At 46.4% G+C, this 25554-nt stretch overlaps 2 protein-coding genes across 3 annotated transcripts in view; both read right to left on the bottom strand.

Annotated features, from left to right (window-relative positions):
• Positions 1 to 11908, bottom strand: part of LOC149334969 (uncharacterized) — a 56004-nt gene extending 44096 nt beyond the window's left edge. For both annotated transcript variants that reach the window (XM_089551643.1, XM_089551645.1), the window contains exon 1: positions 11672 to 11908. In XM_089551643.1, coding sequence (XP_089407769.1) covers positions 11672 to 11901 — 230 coding nt within the window. In that variant the 5' untranslated portion in view covers positions 11902 to 11908. The remainder of the gene's footprint in view (positions 1 to 11671) is intronic.
• Positions 11909 to 14424: 2516 nt separating this feature from the next.
• LOC149334968 (uncharacterized) lies at positions 14425 to 24392 on the bottom strand. Its single transcript, XM_089551648.1, has 5 exons — positions 24343 to 24392; positions 19342 to 19717; positions 18090 to 18263; positions 17218 to 17438; positions 14425 to 14584 (listed from the first exon to the last, which is right to left on the bottom strand). Exons 2-5 carry the CDS (start codon positions 19615 to 19617, stop codon positions 14521 to 14523), a joined length of 735 nt encoding a protein of 244 aa, XP_089407774.1. The 5' UTR covers positions 19618 to 19717; positions 24343 to 24392; the 3' UTR covers positions 14425 to 14520.
• Positions 24393 to 25554: the final 1162 nt, after the last annotated feature.

Below are 25554 nucleotides of genomic sequence, written 5' to 3'. Positions count from 1 at the left end.
CCCTTTTCTTGGAATCCACTCCGTAACCTTTAAGGACCAGCGGTTATCTTGCCTTCGCATTACATGTCCTGCCCAAGCCCATTTCTTCCTCTTGATTTCGACTAGGATGCCATTAAACCGCTTTTGTTCCCTGTCCTTCGCCAATTGCGGCCACCATATCCCCGCAAACTTCTTAATCTCATCCAACTTTCTGCCGCCCCCTGCCACTCTATCCTTTTTTTGGAATCCACTCCGTAACCTGTAAGGACCAGCGGTTATCTTGCCTTCGCATTACATGTCCTGCCCAAGCCCATTTCTTCCTCTTGATTTCGACTAGGATGCCATTAAACCGCTTTTGTTCCCTGTCCTTCGCCAATTGCGGCCACCATATCCCCGCAAACTTCTTAATCTCATCCAACTTTCTGCGGCCCCCTGCCACTCTTCCCTTTTCTTGGAATCCACTCCGTAACCTTTAAGGACCAGCGGTTATCTTGCCTTCGCATTACATGCCCTGCCCAAGCCCATTTCTTCCTCTTGATTTCGACTAGACTGCCATTAAACCGCTTTTGTTCCCCCACCCACTCCATCTACTTGCGATCTCCTAACGTTACACCTGTCCGCCACGGTGGCTCTAGTGGTTATGGCGCTCGGCTGCTGACCCGAAAGACGTGGGTTCGATCCCGGCCGCGGCGGTGGAATTTCGATGGAGGCGAAATAATAGAGGCCCGTTTTCTGTGCGATGTCAGTGCACGTTAAAGAACCCCAGGGGCTCGAAATTTCCGGAGCCCTTCACTACGGCGTCTCTCATAGCCTGAGTCGCTTTGGGACGTTAAACCCCATAAACCAAACGAAATCTTAATGTTACACCTATCTTTCTTCTTTCCATAGCTCGCTCCGTTGTCCTTAACTTAAGCTCAACCCTCTTTGTTAGCCTCCACGTTTCTGCCCCATAGGTGAGTACCGGTAAGATACAGCTGTTGTAGACTTTTCTCTTGTGGAATATTGACAAACTGCCATTCATCCAAAAATATTAATAACGAATAATGAACCTGATGAGTGCAGGCGCGACTGATAGGCTGCTTCTATTCTATGGCTATTCGTGCGCAGCTGACAAGCAGGTAGATGACGGCAATGTTTCGAGGAAAAAAACGCGGGAATATTTTCCTCGAAATGTGCCCATTGTGTTGGCCTTTGTTTAAGCAGGATAAGTTATCTCCTTTCACGGAGCGAAGGTCTCGAACACTGCACCAAAAGGTCGGAGGGCGCCAGTTTCTGGAGATAGGACCCGTTGATGCCGTACCTCTTCATTCCTGTTTCACGGATGAAAAGGGCCTTTAGTGATAACTCTACTGTCCATCAATGCATGCATTTGGGTACTTATCACACTCACCAGTGAGCTTGCTTTCGGAAACATATGGGGAGGTGTGCAAGTTTGCTTTTATCTGAGCCTTGTCGGGTAGCTGGGTACATTCCAACAACTCGAAGCGGTCGCAATATGATTATAAGGTATCTTTCGACGAAGACTGTATCCTTCTAAATTTGATTGCGTTTTGTCACTAAGCAAAATGTTGTGCGTGTGTTCTAAATGACAAAGTAGGACATTATTGGGGTGACAGGAGGGAACCAAAGAAATCAAGCGTGGGTCACGGGGCAGTTTTGAAGCCCAGTCATGAAAAGAGGGCGTGAAAACAAAAAAAAATCCTGTCCCTGCTTGACTGCGCGGCACAGTTCTACTGTCCTCCGCTGCGTCGATACAAAACAAGGCGAACTCATATCGCGGCCTGTAGCAAGCAGCAACTCGAATGTTTTTTTTTTTTTCTGGAAATGGAAGGCAGCCGTTACTGTTCCACCTTTGAAACAAGTTTGTTGTCTTCTTCGACAAAAAAGAAAGGAAGTTGAGCTTCCGGTCAGCGGCTAATCAGGCGTGGCCCCTATCGCCGGTCAGCAGTCTAATCTGCTGTTTCGCGCGCGGGGTGGAGAAGTTTGTCGTTCCTCCCTCTCCGAATTGACGGCGAGTGCAGTGGTGGGCAGGTTGGTCCGACTGATTATAATATTGGCGCCAACCAACCATCAAGAAGCCCACGATATCCTGACAGAGAGAAATAACACACTTTATGGGGGCAGATGTAACTGGTCAGACGCGACTTTTATCAGCTATGCCTATACATCTGAGATGACACTCATTCCAAGGGCGCAAAATTCAGTGAAAAACTATACCGATTTCCTGGGAAATGCTAGGAAGAAAAATATTTCTGTTATGGCTACTAATTAACTTTTCTCACTTGTTATCATTTTAGTGCAATGTGCGCAATCCCCAATCAGAGAACGAACAAATACTCCTATCAGTCACTGCTCCAGCGAGTCGAAACTTGGAAGTTTTCAGTTATCGCTTCTTTTAGTGCGTCATTCCCATATCTCTTCAAAGAACTTAGAAGACGAGGGCTCTAAGTTAACACTCGAGTGTGCCGCACTGGTCTTGTCGTCTCGGAAGTCATTAAGTTGACGCGAAAGCGTCTTTTCTGTTGGAGATTTCAAGAGGAAGCAAATAAGCTTAGCTCATAATTCACCTATGTGTTGCTCTTCTACGGTCGTCTGCTTCTAGCTTGAAAACGCGAGCGGCACGGCTGCGCTGTGTTCATTGCATGTGTGCACCAAAGTGAAGTAGCAGACAAGAAGCACCAGAGCTCGGTGTTGCGCCACTTTGCTTCAATGCGTAGCCATTGAGTTTCTTACTATTACCTAGAGGGAAAGCTGACAACCCGTCATAGAGTTTCTTACTATTACCTAGAGGGAAAACTGACAACCCGTCATAGAGTTTCTTACTATTACCTAGAGGGAAAGCTGACAACCCGTCATAGAGTTTCTTACTGTTACCTAGAGGGAAAGCTGACAACCCGTCATAGAGTTTGCATAGAGGCCCCTCGTGACCACTTCAGCCACCATGGGCGCTCAAAGCATCATGGGCCGGTGAGCTACCGACTGCAGAACTTCAACTTTTGACCAAAAAATAATGGAAAAATAAAGCTGTTTGATAAATACGAATGTCCTAACATTCAATATCCTGTCTGTAAATTGCAACAAGTGAGCAGAAAAGCCTTTAAGTCAAAGTTTGCCCAAAATAAGAGACTACTCGCTCTCCTATTGGCCAAGTATTGAACATTATAAAAACTAATATTTCGTGCTCAACAGGCGCGCTTTTAAAAGGAAATATGTTTTCAAAAAAAAATTAGTTGCTTAAATACCTCAAAAAGTTTTTTAATGGCATTTTAGAACAGTGAAACCTTTTATTGGCGTTGTGTGTCGTTGCGTTTTCACTACTATGGTTTTTAAACACTGCATTCGCGCGAAAGTCGTCTGCGCACACACGAACAGCATTTTCGGAATGAAATAACTTAGTAGTGCCACTCCATGCTCCCCAAAAACTACGACTGTCTCGCAACAAGTAGCTCACCGCCCCATGATGCTTTGATCGTCCATGGTGGCTGAAGCGCAGCGCCGCCAGCTTTCCCTCTAGGTAATAGTAAGAAACTCTATGCAACCCGTCTATGGGAGTTTGCATGGAGGCCCCTTGAGACCACTTCAGCCACCATGGGCGCTCAAAGCATCATGGAGCGGTGAGCTACCGACTGCAGAACTACAACTTTTGGCCAAAAAATAGTCGAAAAATAAACCTGTTCGATAACTACGAATGTCCTAACATTCAATATCCTGTCTGTAAATTGCAACAAACGAGCAGAAGAGCATGTAAATGCAAAGTTTGTCCAAAGTAAGAGATGGGCTAGATTTCATATGGGCCAAGTAATGAACACTACAAAAAGTAATATTTCGTAATTAAAAGACGCATTTTTAAAAGTAAATATGTTTTCAAAAAAATTTTTGTTGCTTAGATATTTTAAGAGGTTTTTTAGTGCCATTTCGGAAAACTGAAACTTTTTATTGGCGTCGTGTGTCGTCGCACTTTCACTACTATGGCTTTTGCACACTGCGTTCGCGCGAAAGTCGTCTGCGCACACACGAACAGCGTTTTCGGAATGAAACGTCTTAGTGATGACTCTCCGTGTTCCCGAAAAACTACGACTGTGCCGCACCATGTAGCTCACCGCCCAATGATGCTTTGAGCGTCCATGGTGGCTGAAGTGCAGCGCCTCCAGCTTTCCCTCTAGGGAAACTCTATGTGCGTTGCAGTGTCGGAATAACTGGCCATTGGAAGAGCGCAGCCACGCCTCTCACGTGTTCAAGCTAGGAGTGGACGACCCTTAGGAAATATGGAAATACGGTAGTTACTCGAAAATAGCACTGACGCCTTCGAGCAGGCAGCTGATCAAGTGCTGACGATAAGGGGCAAGTGTGAGGAGAAGCACTAGATTGCTGCGATTATCTCGTCGCTTTTCAAAGGCGGCTTCCATTGGGCTTCTTCGATTAACCGCGCTCGGGCAGCCCGCTGGCGGCCCGCAAGTTCGTCTCTGACAGGAAAACGCACCATGGTCACGTGGGCTTGCGGCCACCGGAACCAGCCCGGCGGCAATCACGGCGGCAAGCAAGTCGCGGATCACGGAGTGCAGCTTTTCTCTCTACCTTCGCGTTCTGCGTCTCATTGCTACGCACGCGTACGGTAGAAATAGGCTGCTTGGTATCCCAAACAACGACTTGCAGTTATTGAGGGCTGCGTGCCGCAGACTGCAGAACATGCAGCTGATCAAGCTCGCACTCGTATACAACGAGCAATCGCAATCTAACGTGTTTCAGTCGACACCACATAGGACGGAAAAACTGGCCGTGCGTTGTTTATCAAACGACAAGCCGTACTCTCGGATTATTGCGTGTTTGCTTACTACGCAGTAAATATATATATGACTGGTATGACCGCCGACGATCGACCCTGGTGGACTCTGCTGTGGTCGTTGCGATTTCTACGCTCGTAACCTGCTTCCTGTAAGCTGTAAGCAGAAAAGGATCGGTATACGTTCGTTCAACTGTAGTCTGTCGACCGCCGGCTTTTGCTGCGGGCAAGGAACGCATAATCTCGGCAAAAGCGCATATCAGCTTGTTGAACGTCCACCTAGAACAAGCGGGTGCACTGTATAAATTTAGCTGCGTATCATTTCTGTAATAATGCAGCTTTATAGCAGAGAACTGGCACTGGAATGAAAGGCGCTACAATAAAGCCCCGCGTGTCGGCGCCTCACGTTCCGCGTGTGTTTGCATGACGATCACCGCTAGAGCTCATTTTTATCTCTCTTTTTTTTAAATGAGCCAAACGCCAGGAAGTGCATGCCTGCGGTACTTCTCAGATATTTTGAGCATATGTGGCAGAAGGCCCGAGCATGAAGCTGTATAACAGTTGGCGACGACAGAATCAGCACTTGGTCGGCGCGACAATTCTGTGTGGCCACATATATGCCCGCAGAGATGTTTCGAGCAATGTGCTCCTGAGGGCTTTTAATAAAGGACAGGTTTCAGTCAAGCGTTTTTCAAAGCATATCCACTTTTGCACTGCGCCAAACGCGATGAAGACCATACGCTCCCGTATCGCGCTCAACCAACCACCATATACATGTTCCATATACCTGTTCGTTTTGATATCATATGTCGTGTAACACCTGCGCCTCGTCCGTTGCGGACGCATGTAAATTATGACAAATTTAAGACGATGTTGCGCTCTGCCCTCGCGTCAGTTTCTAACATCGCCGAAGATCACCAGTCAACAAGCATATGTCTGGCTTTAGAGGATTGCCGGAAAAAGTCGGAGTTTCTGGTGCGGCCCTCAAATGGGAATTCCTCTAATCATTGGTGGAACGCGGACTGTACGAGGGATTACAGGCGGAGGAAGGCAGCATGGAAAAAGCTTCTTTATAACCAATGCCCCAATAACTGGAAAGATTATCAATTCATAGCAGCCACCTTTAAACGCACAGTTTCTCGTGCGAAAGAGAAGTATGACTCTGAACATTTTGATTTTCTTTCAAAGTCAGGCAACCGACGGGCATTATTTGGCTTTTTACGGTCCAGAAAACAGGTCCTGCCTTCTCGTGATTTACAGTCATTAGTTATGTCACCTAAGGAAGCTATCGAGGCGGTTGAATCAATTGCCGCGGGTCTGCATAAGCGGTTCTCGTCTCTATTTCCTTTACGTCCTATGTTGTTTGCGCAAAGGACGCCAAATAATTATTTCACTAAAGTTACTCTTTCGGAGCTTTCTCAAGTTGTTCAGAGATTACCAGCTTCTGCTCCCGGTCCTGATGGTGTCACTTCAAAGATGCTCAAGATTCTATTTGAGGCGTCTCCGGACTCTTTGTTACACCTGGTCAACTATTCTATCAAACACGCTTGGATCCCTTCTGAGTGGAAGCTGGCCAAGGTGATCCCTTTACTTAAAAACCAGGGTGGAGGCTATGAATTGGAAAATATTAGGCCTATTTCTCTAACATCAAACGTGGTAAAATTAATAGAAAGGGTGTTACTTATGGAGGGTTTTGCCTTTGTGGACCGCAGAACTATTCTCAGCCCGTGTCAACTCGGCTTCCGGCCGCGATGTTCGATATGGAATGCACATGTAGATCTTGAGAGTCGTATTCTTCTAACTCGTCGTCAACGCCTGTATGCTGCTTTGGTTACGCTCGACGTCTCTAAAGCTTATGACAGTGTAGAGCATTCCATCCTCATACACAGGTTACAGTCCCTCCAGTTTCCAGAATATTTAGTTGCTTGTATATCTGCGTTTCTCTATAACATGGAATTCTTCTGCGTCCATAATGGGGCAAAAACCGAGAGGTACAAACAGACGAGAGGTGTTCCGCAAGGAGCTGTCCTTTCGCCTGTGCTGTTCAATATTCTTCTGAGCTTCATTCCTATCCCACACCATGTTCGCACTTACGTCTATGCGGACGACATAGCATTTTTTTGCGGCTGCGCCTGATATATATTCCCTCTATGATCAATTGCAACCATATCTGAGTTCTCTTGAGCACTGGTTGAGCAGTTTACACCTCACATTAAATGTTAACAAGTGTGCCGTCCTTGTTTTTATGCGAAGCATACTACTTTAGCTACCACTTCAGCCCTTCACCGTGGTTATGCGCCTCCAAATCACGTGATACATGACATCACACCACGTGACACGATGACGTCACGACAGTAGAGAAACGGGGGCCCACCTCGCAGCGTCGCTGTGGTTGTGCGCCTCCAAATCACGCGATACATGACGTCACACCACGTGACACGATGACGTCACGACAGTGGAGAAACGGGGGCCCACCTCGCGCCGTCGCTGTGGTTGTGCGCCTCCAAATCACGTGACACGATGATGCCACACCACGTGACACGATGACGTCACGGCAGTGCAGAAACGGGGGCCCACCTCGCGCCGTCGCTGTGTTTGTGCGCCTCCAAATCACGTGATACATGACATCACACCACGTGACACAATGACGTCACGACAGTGGAGAAACGGGGGCCCACCTCGCGCCGTCGCTGTGGTTGGGCGCCTCCAAATCACGTGATACATGACGTCACACCACGTGACACGATGACGTCACGACAGTGGAGAAACGGGGGCCCACCTCGCGCCGTCGCTGTGGTTGTGCGCCTCCAAATTACGCGACACGATGATGCTTCGCATTCTCCAGGCTTAACCAAGTTAAGCCTCAGCCATTTTTTCCTCTACAGGATCCTGTTGTGCTCTCTCTTTCATGCAAATTTCAACCAATACCTCAAGTTCAATCCCTAAAATACCTGGGCGTCATTTATGACGACGAACTCACCTGGCGGCCTCACATGGACCATGTTGCTGTGAAAGGGACTCGTGCCGCAGGCATGTTACGGAGGTTATGCAGTCACAGGTACGGCATGCGCAGGGATACGCTCCTAATGATTTACGTATTGTATGTTAGGCCAATTTTAGAATTTGGCTCTGTGTTGTTTCCAGGCTCGGCTTCATACAAACTTCGTCCTCTCATCCTTTTGGAGAGGGAGGTGCTTCGGATGTGCCTTGACGTCCCCAAATTCGTGGCTACCAATGTGCTGTAGCTTTAGGCCCGCATTCCTCCTCTGTGATCCCGATTTCACTTTCTAACTGTGCAGACTTTCCTCAAAATCTTTTAATCCCATTTTCACCGTTCGCAAAGCATTTTCTGTTGCCAGCCGACCTCCTTTTTTGGTGTCCACTGGCCTCGTTTTCACACCCCGCAGGTTGTGTTCTTTAAACGTGCAGATTTACAACATCCTTCCAGCATTAAGCAGTGGGTCCTCTGTCCACATTGTTTTCGACAACATTTTTCCTCAAAACGCGAAACTTTTACCACCCCGTATTTTAAATGGACTATTAGAGGATCATTTAAGGTCCCTACCTACAAAAATTGCAATAGCAACTGATGCCTCTCAGTGCAACGAAAAGGCAGGGGTGGGAATTTTCTATCCGAGTTTAGACTGGTCCTTTTCGCTGCGCCTTCCGGATTTCACCGCTATTTTTCAAGCTGAGTTTCTGGCAGTAGTTCTTGCTCTGCGGAAGCTTGATCCTACTATTTCTGCAGTGGTAGTCATTACCGATTCTTTACCTTTGTGTTCGTCCCTCGCATCGCATGTTGACTGTCCCACTTTAAGCACTTTTTTATCGCCACTTCCTTCGCACTTGAGCCTTGTTCACTTGATATGGGTACCCGGCCACAGCAGCGTGACTGTAAATGAGATCGCGGATAACCTTGCAAAGGCTTCCCTAGGCGGCCCTGTGTTGCCCATCATCCCGGCTACAGCGTATATCACAGCATCTAGGTTCCGGCGACGAGCGTTATTAAGCGTTCAAGACACAACACTTTTAACATCGGCGGAATATCAGCATCTGAAATATTCCTGGAGCAGGAAAATTTGTCCATCTCGGCAGCTAGAAGTATCTCTGACGAGGTTGCGCTGCCGCATCCCCCCTCTAAATTTCTATCTGCACAGATCTGGTTTGGCGTTATCTCCCCTCTGTGCATTTTGCCGTGAGCCTGAATCTATCGATCATTTTTGGCTCCATTGTCGTCGTTTCACCTCTTTGAGAAGAAGACTGCTGGAGTTGTCCTTACAGCAACTTGGCCTTAGTTTGAGCAGCCCACACTTGCTATCATTTGGTGCCACCACGCTTGGGTTCAGCCACAGGTCTGTTTGTGACGCTGTTCAAAATTTCTTTCTGGAATCTCATCGACTACCTTGGTAAAGCTTTCAGTATTTTCTTTTTATGCTTCATTATTTTTCGAATTATTCTCTATTTTCTCTCTTTCACTGTCTGTCCAATCCAAACTCCTTTATAATATTATAATATACATACATATATATATATATATATATATATATATATATGATTATTATTATTATTTATAATTGTTATTATTATTATTTTTTGTTTTCTGTTTATTTTTATTTTTTAATTAATATTTTTTCATCCTCTCCGTGCCCTTCTTGTGGTTGCCTCCCCCGGTGTTCCTCTCCCGTGTGCTTTCCTTTGCCTTTTCTACGTACAGGTGAATACCAACCTTTGCCTCCCGATTCTTGGCCGATCCCCCAGAGTGGGTATTGTATCGATCGCTTCATGCAGAGACGCGACACATCAGTAGCTAGGCCAGAAAAGACGCCCGGTCCTTTATTGCGCATAGATTTATAGCTGCGGCTGCAGCGAGGGAAAGGGAAAGGAAGAAGGGGCGTTGACATGTTATCAGGCCGCTTGCTTGATAGCCACATCTGATACAGGTATGTGCCATTCTGTCATAGGCTACAACAACAACAACAACGTACGTAATGCGAAAGCAAGGTAACCGCTGGTCCCGAAGGGTAACGGAGTGGATTCCAAGAGAAGGCAAGCGTAGCAGGGGGCGGCAGAAAGTTAGGTGGGCGGAGGAGATTAAGAAATTTGCGCGATAGGGTGACCGCGACTGGTTAAGGACAGGGTTAATTGAAGAGACATGGGGGACACTTTCTACACTGGGTGGTCTTAGTCAGGCTGTTGATGATGATAATTATGATCAAATTTCTTGTGCTGATTTCAGGACTGCCTTTTATGCGCTTTTTGCTTTCGGTCAGAGAAATGCGGTATAGCCACCAACAGAAGATTTGACCTTCTGATCTCTCATCTTTATGGTGATACTGAGACAGATTGCGCTGTGCCGTCGGAAACCCGCTGTATTCTCGATGCGCCAAGACCATCATAAGTGTGATTGGCCTACAATTCTCGACGACTGCGCCTAAAAAAAAAGAACAATTTTTAAACTTACACAACATATTTCGGTATATTATTTCGTCACGATACAGATGAAGACTCCAGGATTACAAAAAAAATAACAGGACGCTCAAGCTACGCCTCAAGAGTAGACACGATAGTGCCTTTTCCGTCTATTTTATAATTTTTAATTACTATAACATCAGTACACATCCCCAACACACTTCGCTGTCATACACACCACAAAGCATTCACTTGGCGCACCTCTAACACGCTTGAGCCAACGACCCTTTCTGGCGTATGAGTTTTTGGTGCCTCTTGATTTTTATGCCTCTTGCTTGTCTGTTGTTAGTTTGTTTGTTTGTTTGCTTGCTTGTTAGTTTGTTTGTTTGTTTCTTTGTTTCGGAAAAAATACGTGCTGATTTTTTTGTTCTTTTTGTAAGCTGCATCCCACTCTACAAATATGGTTCCCCTGTACTGCACGCAGCTTTTTTTTATAACAACAGATTCCAAACAATACTGATCACAGTTTTCGGGTGAAATAAGAGCGTGTTCATACAATCGGTACGGTCGGTCAAAATTTCCGAAAGCTGCCGGTATGCATTTGGTGACGACTGTGAGCCTCAGTCTGCAGAAGCATGTAAGCTAGTGGAGCGATACCTCGAAATGCATAACTGCGCTACTTAATCGCACAGTACACCGCCTCACCATGCCCCTGGCTCCCATACTCCGTTTATTCTCTCCTGTGAGCTGCCGCAGCGCCTCAGTGGTTATGACACTCGGTTCCTGACCCGAAACACCCGGGTTCGATCATGGCTGTGACTGTTGCATTTCGATGGAGGCGAAATTCTAGAGGCCCGTATACTGTGCGTGATGAGTGCACGTTAAAGAACCCCAGGTGGTCGAAAATTCCGGAGCCCTCCACTACGGCGTCCCTCATAGCTTGAGTCCATTTGGGACATCAAACCCCCGTGAAACCAACCAATCACTTTTGCCCTGAAACCTCTCCTGTAGTGGATTGAATGTTTTCTGAGCAATTTCTCACAGTTTGTTATTGCTAATGGCCATGACTTACAATGCAGCAAAGTATACTTAAGTTCATTCATATTTTCTGCAGTTCGGGGGGCAAAAGTTGGCTGCTATTTTCTGAGCTAGGAAATGGGTACCACTAAGGTTTTTTTCCGAAATCCCATTCGATTAGTCGGGACTTTTTGCGTATTATTTTTGTGAGTACAAAACAACAATTGCTTGTGTTGCTGTGGCACATATAATGTATGTTTTTGGTTATTGTTCTTAGGCTTGAAGCGCAGGCTTGTCACCAAGTAGTAGGGTTCATCAGTGCTGGTGGGTAAAACGCCATCTAGTGTGTTGTCATGGCTACTGCGGCGTCTGTGCTGCGAATGGACAACTGCGCTGCCTCCGAAGAACGGCGTGCGGATATGCTCTATCATTTCGGAACGATTCGCCGCAATCACAATCGCAAAAGTAATATCAGATAACACTCACGTTGAGTGTGCCGAGTTTGTTTGGGTGCAGCATGATCTTGCTGCAGTACTCATCGTCGAAAGGCTCCTGGTCCAAGGGACAGACGCCGCCGGCGCCGTCTTGACCACTGCCGCTCTTGCAGATCGTGACTTCCGCTCTTGACCAGTGCCATTTGACTCCGGCGAGTCTTCCGGCGCTGAGCGGCAGCAGCCTTCATGCACCCGGGACCGGCATGGCTGCCAATGAGCCATACTAGCGACGCACGCAGACGAGGGGCGGAGGTAGGAAGCCTCGAGATAACTTTATCGGCGCCGATAAAAGCAGTCTGCGAACCTATGTGCGCACTGTATACGTGCGCCGGCTTGATTAGCTCGTGTATTCCAGTTCGCCACCATGCATTTTACTCTCTCGCGCTCACAGCCGCATATCTATATTTCCATCGCCAGCTGAAGCGCTCGTTAATTCCAGAGAACAGGCGGGACTCGCCGTTGAAGCCACGCTCATTTTTTGAGGAGACGACTCTTTCTGTTGATTTTTTTTTTATGGGCCTTGAGATGTTATGAAGTCGCCGTAAGTCTTTTTGAGCACGATATAACGCTGAACAGTCGGCGAGTGCTGTTATTCAGAACTGCCGACACTTCAATCTTCGAAGTCAACCTGTACGTGAGGAATGAAGCGAAGCGTGCGCTTACGCCGGAGCAGGCTGTGGGGCGCGTCACCCTGCGGCAGCAGTCTCTCGAAAGCGCAGAGTCCTCGGGTATTTTTATTTCCGTGGGATGTCGTCTGCTACTGGAACTATTCATTCACAGAAACACAAAGAACAAAACAAGAGCGGAAAATGCTGCTTTGTGCACCTTTAAGTGCCCCCTCCAATTTTTATTCACTTTCACCAGACTCATAATGCTAACTTTCACAGAAGCACGCATAGTAGAGGCTACACACTCAGTATTTCTGGAAGCTGCAGTTTTTGGTGCGTATGTGATTATTTTGCAATTTAAAATTCATGGTGCTCATCTAGACCAATTTTCTCATAATAAAAATAGTAAATCAATGCATCCGCTAGTCAGGATCGAATATCTGGTATGTTTGCACTTGTGTATTAAGTACTGCAGTTTCAGCACGCATTGATTTCAATGAATACGAGTGCCTACGGGCCCAGAATCCACTTGTCTTATGAGTCGTCGTAATGATGGTGATTCTGATGATAATGATGATAATGAGTCGAGGCCTCAGGATTGCATTAAACTAGACTGGCTGTACTGACATCGCGCAGCATGCGCGTGCTTTCGCATTTCCTGCCATTCAAATGGTGCAATATGCGACGGGAGCCGAACTCGCAACCTCGCGCGCATAGTCCTATAACACCACAAACACTGCGCCACGATCGCGGGTAGAATGCGTGAAAGCGCATGTCAAGCAAAAAGTGGCAAACGAACCAAAGGGATCAACAACAGACTTATGAGAAACAACACGCATGCTGTTGCATAAGTGCAGAAAGTGTTTGCAGCTCACATCAGCTCAGTATAGTGCCATAAGCACAATGACTGCGGTTGTCAGTAACAGCAGGGCAGCATTTCGGCTATCTCAGATATCGACGTTTCTTATAATTACTCGAAAAAAGAGCACTTCATTAGCACATATGACGGGTACGTGTAAGGGGCATTTGAGCTTCAGGACATTTTGCTTCCGGGTGCTCAACTTTTGGCAGTGATGACAAAACAGGCACATTGAGCACATCGCACCTGACAAATGTGTGAAGTTAAAAAATGCAGATCTACCTTTATTGCATTCTGTGTGCAGAATTCAACTCAAAATTCTTGCGGCTTCTGGCGTGGATGTAAAGTCCATGGATTGTTGTACAGATACCACGTCTGACGGATACTCAGAAAACAGCATTAACACAATTAATGAATGCAAGACTAACGAGATACGTTCGTTCGTCATAGTTTTTTGTGGTAGTCTTGTGTTTTTAGTATATCCGTCAGACGCGGTGCCTGTGCAATGATCCACCAACTAGCCGCAGCTATTGCCATGGATTGTAACACACGTGGCCCAAGAACCTTCTATGCTGCAGCAGATCACATAGCCGGCGTTCAGTGCCTCTTCGCCTTCGACACCGCAGTGCAGTCTAGTTTGGCATTCCAAATGTGGGCCACTATACACCCCAGAGAAAAGGAGTTCGCAAATGGGAAACCGACGAGATAAAAGATCTACTTCTGCCGCCCTACCAGTCGCTACGCTTTTTAGCACCTACCGATCATCGTTCTCACAACCATATTGGAACTGAAAGTTGCGAAAAGTACACTGTAACATAGGTTAGCCTCATAAGCACCATGTCGGTCGACATCTTACAAAAATGGTCTCTAGACAGTCTCTAGACAGTCTATAGACAGTCTATAGACATCTTATAGACTTTATTACCTTCCTATAGATATTTCTTTTTGTCTATTCATAGTCTATAGACCGTCTTAGACAATCTGCTTAAAGTGTATGGCCATAAATCTATAGCTTGTTTACAGACTGTCCATAGCATTTGTATTTCCTATACACTGTTCTCTAGAATTTGTCTATAGACAGTCTATAGATTTTATAGACCGAAGTCTATGGACAATCTACAGACTGTCTAAAAAAATTGTAAGGGCGGGCCCACTACGGGAGAACGTACAGCACACTGTCAAATGGTCAGGTGCACTTGACAGGAGGCGTTTTCGTCCGCAGTGCGATACGACTACCGCCGCCCCTGTCCTCCCCAGCGAAGAGAAAAAGGTCGAAAGTTGTTTATTACGCAGGCTGTGAGTTCGACAGAGCTGCTGTGCTCGAGGGTCGCTTTCATATGCGATGGCGTCGACGCATACCTCTGCGGCGTTCAATTAATAGACACAACCTTCGTGCATTTCCATGCCAAAAAAAACGCCGGTCTTGGTCGATGGCAAACTGCGGGAAAAAACACGAAACGCATGCGTGAATACATGAGAAATTACAGCATGAATTCACTCGGGACAATTCGTGACAATTCGGACTTCGTGCTTTCCTGCATGTGCCTCGCTAGGTTGGCGACGCTGAGATTTGTTGTTCATGTCCTGCGACGTTCTTTGCTGCAGGATAAGGGAGGTGACCCATCAGTATAACAAAGCTCATCTAGGGACCACCCAGAAAAAGTTGTCTTTATTGACGTTTTTTTTTTTTGGATAGTTTCGAAAGTCACTTAGTGGAAACTAACTTGCGCATGTTCATTTCCATTCATCCGACTTAAACGCATCTTCGCATAATGCGTACCTAATGGGACTGTCCGAGAGGAAAAAACTTGTTCCACTGAACCACATGTATCCCTTTACTTGACCGATCGAAAGCTTACACAGCTACTTATAACTCATGTGTAATAGTACTAAAAAAATTCCAAACCAACCTACCTAACAATATTTCACCCTTTATACTCACTAAAACCCCAAGAAATTCTAGGCGCATATTTAACCTAAGGAGGGCTAAGCAAATTTGCTCACTTGACTCTGACAGACTAGTCATACTCGATGTCGAATGCCCGAGATCTTAAATACTATATTCTCTGGTAACTTTGTTGTTTGTCTCACAACAGCTCTGCAACCAGCCCTGTAATATGTCTACCATTCATGAACTCAATTCGCTTCGATTGTTGAGGAATTCTGAAATTAATTGACTGCCAGGAAACATAACCAGCCCTGGTTCGGACTTAACCATAGCTTAACCTACTTAATCCACTTTCTAATGCCGTAAGACGGCTAAGCCACTTTCGACAGTCATGGCGTCGAGGTAACGAAATTTTTTACAATCTTCAGATCAGGTAGCGAAAATTCGCGTTTTCATTTACCGTCCCATGTGATCACCTACCATCTCTTGCAAATTACAGGAATACAGTCTGTATACTAACAGTGTAAGCTTGCAAATTACAACAATACAGTCTGTACGCTAACAGTGTAAGCTTTCTCGAAACTGCCCAGTCTTTGAAAACAGCTAGCACAAGAAACGGGACGGCAGAAGGAGAAGGACACACCACGGGCGATACACAGACGGAAACTGTGCCGATAATTTGCTGAAAAATTTGATTGCCTCTCACGTCACAAATATAGTAACAAACCGCGTGCTAGTGGCTTCGATCATAAACAAATATTGCAAATCTTCGCGACAATATTTTAAAAAATGATGCATTGAAATTTAGACGACATTTAGGCTCTGCCTTTAAGTGTATGGCGGCAGCGTTAATTGGTCGCGTCAGTGATTCTTCTTCCCACGTAAACACGGACACTGTTTCCTTTTTCACAACTGCAACCATATGTGAGAGACCACACGACATACACTTTAGCCAAACCATGCGAACGAGCCTGTGCGGTCCGGCGTTAGCGTATCTGACTCGTGAGCCAAAAATTCAGGCGTTCTACAAATCGCCCAACTTTCTTTCAGCGCAATTCATTTACTTTGTACACTTATATGCCTGATGACGTTTGAGTAATGTTGCAACCTTCTAATTACCAGTTTTCTAATGTTTTATTCACTGTTCAAATCCGCCGCTCTTTACTTTTGTTACTTTTGTTCAATGCATTATTTCAGTCACATGTAAACTATTGTTTTCTGGTATGGGGAAGCACAACATTTACAAATTTACAACAGATTCACATGCTACCAAAAAAAAAAGCAGTTCGCCTTATCTCAGGGGTAGATCCTTATGCACACACTAGAAGCCTGTTTACGCAATTCAAAGTACTTTCTGTGCATCGGCTCTACTCTTATATTTTAGCCAAAAGATATAAACAGGATGTCCAAAACAATGAGGTCCTCATTCAAACCATATCAAATCTAAGTTTAAGAGAAGGTAGATCTACATCGCGGTCACCTGAAATTTGGAAAATTCCATTCATATGCACAACCATCAGCCGTCAAATGCTCGAATATTCACTTCCAACCTTGTTAAATTATCTCCATAAACACGATATTAATATCCAAAGTGTTAGCACCCAAACTCTGAAGAATTGTTTACACAAGAAGAGTGATGGTTATGCTCGCTATAATTGTATAATGATGTTTTTCTTTTCTCAGGTGTATTATGCTGGTCTTGATGTGATGGGGATATCTCATTGTTGTGTAAAATGCGATTTTTTCTTTTCAGACAAGAAGGTCTTGACTCACTTGCTGTGTGTGTATGTTCTCGTGGCTATGCTTCTATACATGTAAATGTGCAGCTGCTGTATGCCTTGTAAATGGGGGCTCGAACCACGTCAAGTGATGTATTCACTTTTGTTCGAGTCCCTTTCCGCCTCGACGGAAAAAAGATCAATTTCAATTTCTATTTCAAATGTCACACCCACTTCGACCAATCCGAATTCTTCGCTCCCAAAACACCAATGCCAGATTTTCCGCTGAACGGGAACCTCAGTGCTGTTGCGTGAAATCAAGGAGTGGCTTCCACGCAGACCACTCGCTGGGGGAAGGCGGAGTAGTGGATTTTTTTAGAACTGGCGCAAAGCCGATGACATTGTAGTCAACTAACGATGACGGCACTCAGCCTGAAAAGGACAAGTTATAAATACTCTGCTTACAACTTAAGAAGTTGTTCCAGCCACGATGATTTCTCCTCATTTTTAGGATGGCCATCACGTGATTTCTTTTCCTGGTGCTTTTCGGTCCTTGGTTTAGCACTGTCGCCAGCGTAATTATTGGCCAACTGTTTTTCAGCGTTAATTCCTTGGCAGATACTGCAGAGTTCTTCGATGGTAGAACGTAAAGCCGTGTTGTCGTTACGGTCTGGGGGGTCCGAGTACTGCGGAGAAAAAAAAAGGACATTCATCACTTTCTGTTCCAATAACATTAAATGAAGAACATTAAATGAACTTGTATTTAGTTCTCCAATAGAAACAAAAAAGAAAGTTTTTCAGAGGTGTTCTGCGTTCAGCAGTCAAGGCTACACGAATGATGTAAGAAAACAAAAGCGTACAGCCAGTGCCGCGTGAAAAGTGCATGCAAATGCTTCAAATAATGAAAAACCGTAATCTGCATAAATATATTTGAAGTTTTTGGAATCGTTTTGCAAACGTCGGTACCTTCTTTCAAATAAACCTTTTAAATAAGTTACTGAAATGAGGGTACTTGTACTGCCAGCGAATATTATTTGCATCTCTTCATTCGTGAACGTTTCATTCAAAGGCAAACCTTGCCAAATTCATGTTCTCGCACTGTTACATGGGCTTCACGCATTCTTTACTTTCAACTATCATCCCAGCTTACAGTGTGTGATTTTCTTTCATGAAGTTGGATAAAACAGCGTCGGACCAGAAGCGTATATTCTGACAGGTTTTCCATGATCATATCCTTTAAGGCGACCACTTTCAACCTTCTCACCACAGGAATAGAAGAAGGCTGTCCACTACCGGCTCATGAATATGTGTACAGAAGAGTGGACGCTCAGTCTTACCTGCTTGGTCAAATCCTCCACACTCTGAGAAACCTGGATACCCAATTCCATGAGCAGTGCAAACAACCACGTCTTGCAGCTAGTGTGTCGTTCGCTCTGCTCGTCGCCATCGTATATTTTTTCGAAAGCGTCGATAATGTCCCCAAAACTTGGGCACAGTTCTTGAATACGGACCTGCAAGAACGGTAAAATATTCCAGAAACTGTTTTTTCACTCCCTGTGGCACTTCTCAGAAGCAAATAAAAACGTCAGAATTCACAAATTCAGCTTCTCAGGTCCTGCATTCTCGGACAAATATTTTGAAAATTGAAATATTGTAAGGTACTCTTATGGAAATACTGAAGGTAATGATCCAGTCTTCCTTCCTATTCATAGCAAAATATTTAATACGGGAGTAATTACTCATTGGCATCCACCCAAGCGTAGCCATACGGCTAAAAGGAAAGCTACACAGCTTTCTCAGCAACTTCGTAGTTAAAGAAAAATTCGTCCTGGTCCGGGGCTCGAACCCGGGACCACGGCTTCACCGGAGCAGTCGCTCTACCAACTGAGCTAACCGGGACTTTTTTTTTGTCTTTATTGCCTGAGCTAACCGGGACGGCAAACATATGGTAGGGCGAGAGCGAATTGACCAATAACTCGAAGTGGGAAGTGGGAATCCCCCAAAGTGGAGTATTACTCCCTTATTACAAATTTACTCCACCTTGGGGGATTCCCCTAAAACATTTGACCAACACTGTTCCCACTTCGAGTTATTGATCAATTCGCTCTCGCCCTACCATGTTTGCCGTCCCGGTTAGCTCAGTTGGTAGAGCGACTGCTCCGGTGAAGAGGTGGTCCCGGGTTCGAACCCCGGACCAGGACGAATTTTTCTTTAACTACGAAGTTTCTGAGAAAGCTGTGTAGCTTTCCTTTTAGCCGTATGGCTGCGCTCGGGTGGATGCCAATGAGTAATTACTCCCTTATTACAGATTTACTCCACTTTGGGGGATTCCCCTAAAATATTTGACCAATAGCAAAATCTTTTTGAAATTTTTCCATCGCTCGTACCGAGTAGTTAAGACTGCCGCAGAAAACCAATGGGGAACGTTTTCGACGGGAGCAAAAGCGTTATATATATCATGATACGGGTTCACGGGCTTTTATACTACGCAGAGGGAGTGCACGTGCAACTGCCGAGTAGGCCGCCGCACTTGTGACCAAAAAGCGAAATCTGTTTCTCAGCGCGTTTAGACACCGTAATGATACCCACAAGTGAGCCGTCACTTTGCCACCGCTGGAGCCGCAGAGCGGAGACGCGGGACAAGCAGCCCCGGATGAGTCCGTCGTTGGGGAATGCCTCGCACCTCAGTCCGGAGCCGTCGCCGAAATGGAAGACAGCTGCCCAGTGAACGCCGGTCTCTCCTCTGTGGAGACTCAGTGATGAAGAAGAGCCCAGGTTTCCCTTCTGGCATTCCTTCATCGCATCGCCCACGTTCGACAGGTGCAGGTAAACTGAGGAGGAGATCCCTTTAGTCTCCTGCGTCATTTTGCGGCGATCTCCTCGGTGAGCTGAGTCAAAAGCGAGATGTCTTTCTTCGATGACTTTCCCCAAGTTTGTCTCCTCTGTTTTCCGGCCTTGGGTATGCCTGCACACGTAGAGGACAATAGAGTAACAGTAAAAGGGCTTTTGAGTGTGAATTGTGCTGTGCTGCACGCTTACTCCATTAATTACCTCCGAAGGTTTCATCACTTTAAGTTAGCACTACATTACAGGAGCGCATATCGTTGCTCAGCGTGTCTACTATGTTCATTTCAGCATTTGTACCTTTCTGAGCCTGATTCCAAACGGCTAAGAGACCGAGATGTCTTCGGTCAAGGTGGTGACGTGCCAGCAACATAAAGCGCAATAGCAGAGCAGAAAGAGCGGAGAGTGAAATATTTACTAAAAACCACCAAGTCTGAGGGTGCCTGAAAATGTGGATGGTAAGTGCACCGAGGTTCACAATTTCGCACACATATGGAATAAACTAGTGCTTCCCAAGAGCCTGACTTTTTAGGAGACCTCTCAAAGGTGACACTGCAGCCTTTTCTTCACAAAAGCTGTCTAGCGTGTCACATTATTGCATGAAGCTTCAACGAGAGAGAGTTTCACAACATTCAATACATTCAATGCAGACATTTCCGTAACAGACCAAGTATGCGCGCCAAACTATCAAAAGCATTTTATAGACATTTTGAGCAAACCGAACTTTACTTATATAAGCCCCAAAATTATTGTTTGAAAAAAAAAAAAGTTACAGTGAAAATTTAACTTGAGATCTTGTGGTAGGTTTAGGCAGTTTTGAGCAGGAAAATGTGGAAGGGGCTCTTGCCTGCTTGGAAAAAATTATCGGTCGCATTTCCACGACTGGGCGCATCTTCTAGAAAAACTGTCGAGGCACCTGTTCCATTCTCCTTCTCGACTTCTTATTAACCGCCATCCCTCAAGGCGGGTATACACGACAGATCCATCGAGTACCGACGTCAAGAGCCGTGCAGGATTCACAAACAGTCCTATTCGGTATCGTCGTTAACAGACGCGCAGGATTCGCGTGATGCAGTCTCACCAGCCATCCTTCCGTACGGCGCTGCACTGATAAACGACCGGCTGTTCGTGCACCAGAATCAAGGCTCAACACATCGCGTTGACCGTCATCAGAGGAACGAAAAAGCGGATTCCGGGAACGTGTCCTGAAAATACCCACTAAGTGGTCCCGCCCAAATGGACGGCATATATGCACATGGCATACGCATGTCGCCGATTGGGATCACCGTCGATTAGTGGCGTCAGCTCTGTAGTAATTAGCGCAGTATTCAAAAATCACACAGCCTTGAAAGCAATAGTGTTTTAGAGCGTAGTAACGCGAATCGGACGATATTAAACCACAAATTTCGTGATAATACGTTTTTCATGAGGATTACTTTTGGAGCAGAAAGCGCAGTTTCAGCCGGGATCAAGCCTAAACAACGCACATTGCGCAGGCAGCAAAAACATCCAATTTCTGGAAGGAGAAAGCTAATGGTCTCAAGTTATCCCCATCTGAAAATTCGCATATTGCTTCGGTAAAGAACGAAACAGCGCAACTAAAACGAAGGACCAAGAAAAAGAGACACGAACACGCGCTGACTTACAACTGACTGTTTTAATCGGAAAACCACATATAAATAATCTCTAATCGCTGCGTCACAGCCTCACGTCGTCATCGCAAACTACTAACATAAAAAAACGGAAAACCATTGGCGAAAAGTAAGCACCTACAGGCTCCCACGCTTTTCCAACAGATATATCTCGCGCTTAGACAGGGCAATCGAAGTGCTGCTCACACATGAGTCAACTTCTGTGCAGATATGATACGCCTCCACTACTTCCCGTACTAGTTGCTCTTTATGGGAAGTGGTAGAGGCGTATCATATCAGCACAGAAGTTGACTCATGTGTGAGCAGCACTTCGATAGCCTTACCTAAGCGCGAGATATATCTGTTGGAAAAGCGTGGGAGCCTGTAGGTGCTTACTTTTCGCCAATGGTTTTCCGTTCTTTTTATGTTAGTTGTTTGCGATGACGACGTGAGGCTGTGACGCAGCGATTAGAGATTATTTATATGTGGTTTTCCGATTAAAACAGTCAGTTGTAAGCCTGCGCGTGTTCGTGTCTCTTTTTCTTGGTCCTTCGTTTTAGTTGCGCTGTTTCGTTCTTTAAAAATGCAATACCAACTCGCCCACTATGCTATATTGCTTCGGTGTCTTTTTGGCTCGCGCTGAGGTTACTTGTTTGCCTGTGCGTATTCTGGTCCTCGGCACAGTGTACGAATAAATAAAATGGTAGGCGACGTCAGGATGACTTAACAGAAAAAGCGAGCCAGCTCTCTTCAAGCAGCCATCGTCTTCGCGCTTGGGGCTCTACCCAAACGGCACTGAGTAAAATGAACACGCCTACTTATCAAACACTTTCCGAATCCGCGCAACAATCATGAAAGTTGTAGCACGCTAATATTCATTTGTAACAATATTCTGAATTACACCCTTTCAATTTTTAACGGTATCACGCAAGCATCGACCATTCGCTTGATCAGCGCCCTATGACGGAACAAATCGGCAAACTCGCCGAGAATTGCCGCATGCGCACGAACACCAGGCCGCGGCGGCCGTCGTCTGCCGGGCTATTCCTGGAGCTGCGCGCTGCCCCCGACCCTTTCCTTCGCTTACCGCACTACCTGTCATTTTTTATCTCCCGCTTTTCAAAATCGTGGGCCACAGCCATATGCGCATACGTCTGCAAACAAAGCAAGAGCAACGAAAGATTGATCGCAAGGTTCGTTCGAGAAACGCTGAGTAAAGCTGTTTGCAGCTGGGCAGCACGTATGCCAGCAGTATTACGACCGAAGGAAAGGGTGGGGGTACATGCTGCTCTTGGAACAGCCTAGCAGACAACGGCCACAGTGAGCTGGTATTTGTGCGCATGCAGCAACTCTTGGCGAGTTTGCCGATTCGTTCCGTCATAGGGCGCTGATCAAGCGAACGGCCGATGTTCGCGTGATACCGTTAAAAGATTGGAAGGGTGTACACCTACTAAGATAACCCTAAATAGCACTAGTGGGAAGAATACGGTGATATGTAATGCTAGATCGCATGTTACATTTATGCAGATGCAAGCGTTCCACTCCTTCCACGCCGTTCACCGAGTCAACATAGTCGAAGAGAGCCGAACCAAGGCCTCTATTCTAGTAATACCACAGAGAGCAGAGACATCAAGACTCCCGTACTGACGGCTGACATTACCAGTGGCACTGACGCATGCGAAAAAAAACTATAAACGTGAATGTGTACGTCATATAAAAAATTAATCTAATCTAGCTTGAAGCACCTAACCATTTAAGCTCCAGCGCAATTCTTTTTGAAAGCACAAAACTATGTTTAGAGGTATATAGTGTTCCCTTTGGCGATAGTTTTCAATGCAGTGCAGTTGTTCAATGAACGGGAGACTGCAATGCTATGACTACGTGAAAGAGGCAACATTGGCTTAAATGCACTGCCACTTCTCAGGAGTACGTTTATTGTGCTTTCAGTCCCTTTTCAGAAATAAGGCGCACGTATTTTGTTCATGTACTACCCCCTTTGCCAAAAGTAACCGAGCAGCAGGTTTTTGCTTCTAAGCCATAGGACGGATCCTTTACGCCATCCCTAAAGACCGAAAGGGGTCAGAACGTGAGGAAAAGGTTTCACCTTACTTTGTACATATTAAGAGCTTAAGGGATGCCATAAGTACTTGGCTACGTGGCTAGGAAGCATACCAGCGTTGCCCGGTCACTTTTGGCAGAGACTGTACATGACATAGAGAAGAAAATTCGGCAGAGGCACTTAAAACTGCTTACGTGTGAGAAGGTGTAATCCCGCCCGCTCACTTTTTGAACGCAGTCGCCGCGCGCTGCGGTGATCATTATGTAACCCGACGCCACGTAGCTACCAATTCTACCTCTGCATGACTACGTAGCCGCCGCCACACCCCTTCTGATATGCGCCTAACTTCGTCAAGGCAGTTGACGCCTTGCTAACGGGTTAGCTAACGGTTTAGCTAACGGGTTAGTGCCCATATATACAGAATTGGTCTTTCTTTATTAAACATTAATAGATTCCTGGGATCCGCATACCGCTCCTGGCTGCCCTGGGATGCCAGAGGCTGCCATCGGTGGAATTTGTGCGATCCAAGCCCCAGGTGGTCGACATTTCCGGAGCCCTCCACTGCGGCGCCCCTCGTAGCCTGAGTTGCTTTGGGACGATAAACCCCAATAAACCAAACTAAACCAGGTTGCTCTTAGTGAGTAACCTCGCGCGACCAATCATTGATTCAACCGCCCCCTCCCAGGCTACATGAAGACGTTTGGTTTATGGGGGTTTAACGCCCCAAAGCGAATCAGACTATGAGGGACACAGCAGTGAAGGGCTCCGGAAATTTCGGCCACCTGGGGTTCTTCAACGTGCACTGGCATCGCACAGCACACGGGCCTCTAGAACTACGCCCCCATCGAAATGCGGCCGCCGCGGCAGGGGTAGAACACGCGTCCTTCGAGTCAGCAGCCGAGCGCCATAACCGCAGAGCCACCGCGGCGCACTGAAGTTGCATGAAGAAGCCATCATTATGGGCACCATCGAGTGTTATTACACACACAAGCACACGGACAGAGACAGGTTTTCGCTCTATGGGGAAAGTAAGGCTTTCGCCTTAAAAACGCTTACCTTTTCGTTGTTTCTCGGGAAATATACGCGAACCTAGCGCAGACGAGACGTTTACTGGACGGGTATGTCGCTGGAAATGCGACAATGGGCTTCTTCGATTATCCGCCTCTGGCAGCCCGCGGGTTGCCCGAGCGCGCTCGATTTTCTCGGGTGGCTCCGCCCACTTCCGGTGGCTGCCCGGAACGCGTTCGTTTTTCTCTGGCTGGGCGGTTTCGGGCTGCCAGCCGGCGGCCAGACTCGCCAGGACGATTTTGTGCTGGCAGCGATCGGGCAGCTAGCAGACGATAGAGAGGTGTATGGTAGCGGGAAGCTCGCGCGGCCATTTTTATAAGGACTAGAAGGACCGCGGTTCTTCATGCGATGTTTTGCGCGATGCAGGCGCTTGTTTCGACTAGGCCACGGTGCATATCGACTGTGTCGCCTGCAATGGCACCTTTTGCGGTAGTTCTCGCTGTTTATTGATATGTTTTGCGTGCGTATGCGCGATCATATTTCGATCGTCTCACCACCTCGCAAGCACAATTGCTCGCTTCATATTACGATCGCATACTTCTGATTCACAAAATATTTCGGCTGTTAATTTCGTGCGCCCGGCGGATATTGCGATGGTGTTCGAGGCCTTTCACCAGAGCAGCCGGATTCCAGTTCCGAGTACGCGTTCAGACGCGCGCATATATGCATGTGCTGAACTTGTTTTACGAAGTGTTGGTTGAGCGCGATACGGGAGCGTATGGTCTTCATTGCGTTTGGCGCAGTGCAAAAGTGGATATGCTTTGAAAAACGCTTGACTGAAACATGTCCTTTATTAAAAGCCCTCACGAGCACATTGCTCGAAACATCTCTGCGGGCATATATGTGGCCACACAGAATTGTCGCGCCGACCAATTGCTGATTCTGTCGTCGCCAACTGCTATACAGCTTCATGCTCGGGCCTTCTGCCACATATGCTCAAAATATTTGAGAAGTACCGCAGGCATGCACTTCCTCGCGTTTGGCTCATTTAAAAAAAAGAGAGCTAGAAATGAGCTCTAGCGGTGATCGTCATGCAAACACACGCGGAACGTGAGGCGCCGACACGCAGGGCTTTATTGTAGCGCCTTTCATTCCAGTGCCAGTTCTCTGCTATAAAGCTGCATTATTACAGAAACGATACGCAGCTAAATTTATACAGTGCACCCGCTTGTTCTAGGTGGACGTTCAACAAGCTGATAT

This window comes from Amblyomma mixtum, chromosome 7, assembly GCF_055824585.1.
Source record: "Amblyomma mixtum isolate Tamu chromosome 7, ASM5582458v1, whole genome shotgun sequence".
NCBI classification, from domain to species: domain Eukaryota; kingdom Metazoa; phylum Arthropoda; class Arachnida; order Ixodida; family Ixodidae; genus Amblyomma; species Amblyomma mixtum.
The sequence above is the reverse complement of the archived record's forward strand: the minus strand, read 5'-3'. Positions and strand labels throughout refer to the sequence as shown.

Excerpts from the sequence above, each read along its gene's own strand:
- LOC149334968 (XM_089551648.1), bottom strand. The coding sequence starts at position 19,617 with ATGACGCAGGAGACTAAAGGGATCTCCTCCTCAGTTTACCTGCACCTG. Across the intron at positions 17,439-18,089 it reads TGGAGGATTTGACCAAGCAG|TACTCGGACCCCCCAGACCG; the intron begins GTAAGACTGAGC and ends TTTTCTCCGCAG. Across the intron at positions 14,585-17,217 it reads CTGGAACAACTTCTTAAGTT|TTTGCCATCGACCAAGACCG; the intron begins GTAAGCAGAGTA and ends TTTTTCCCGCAG.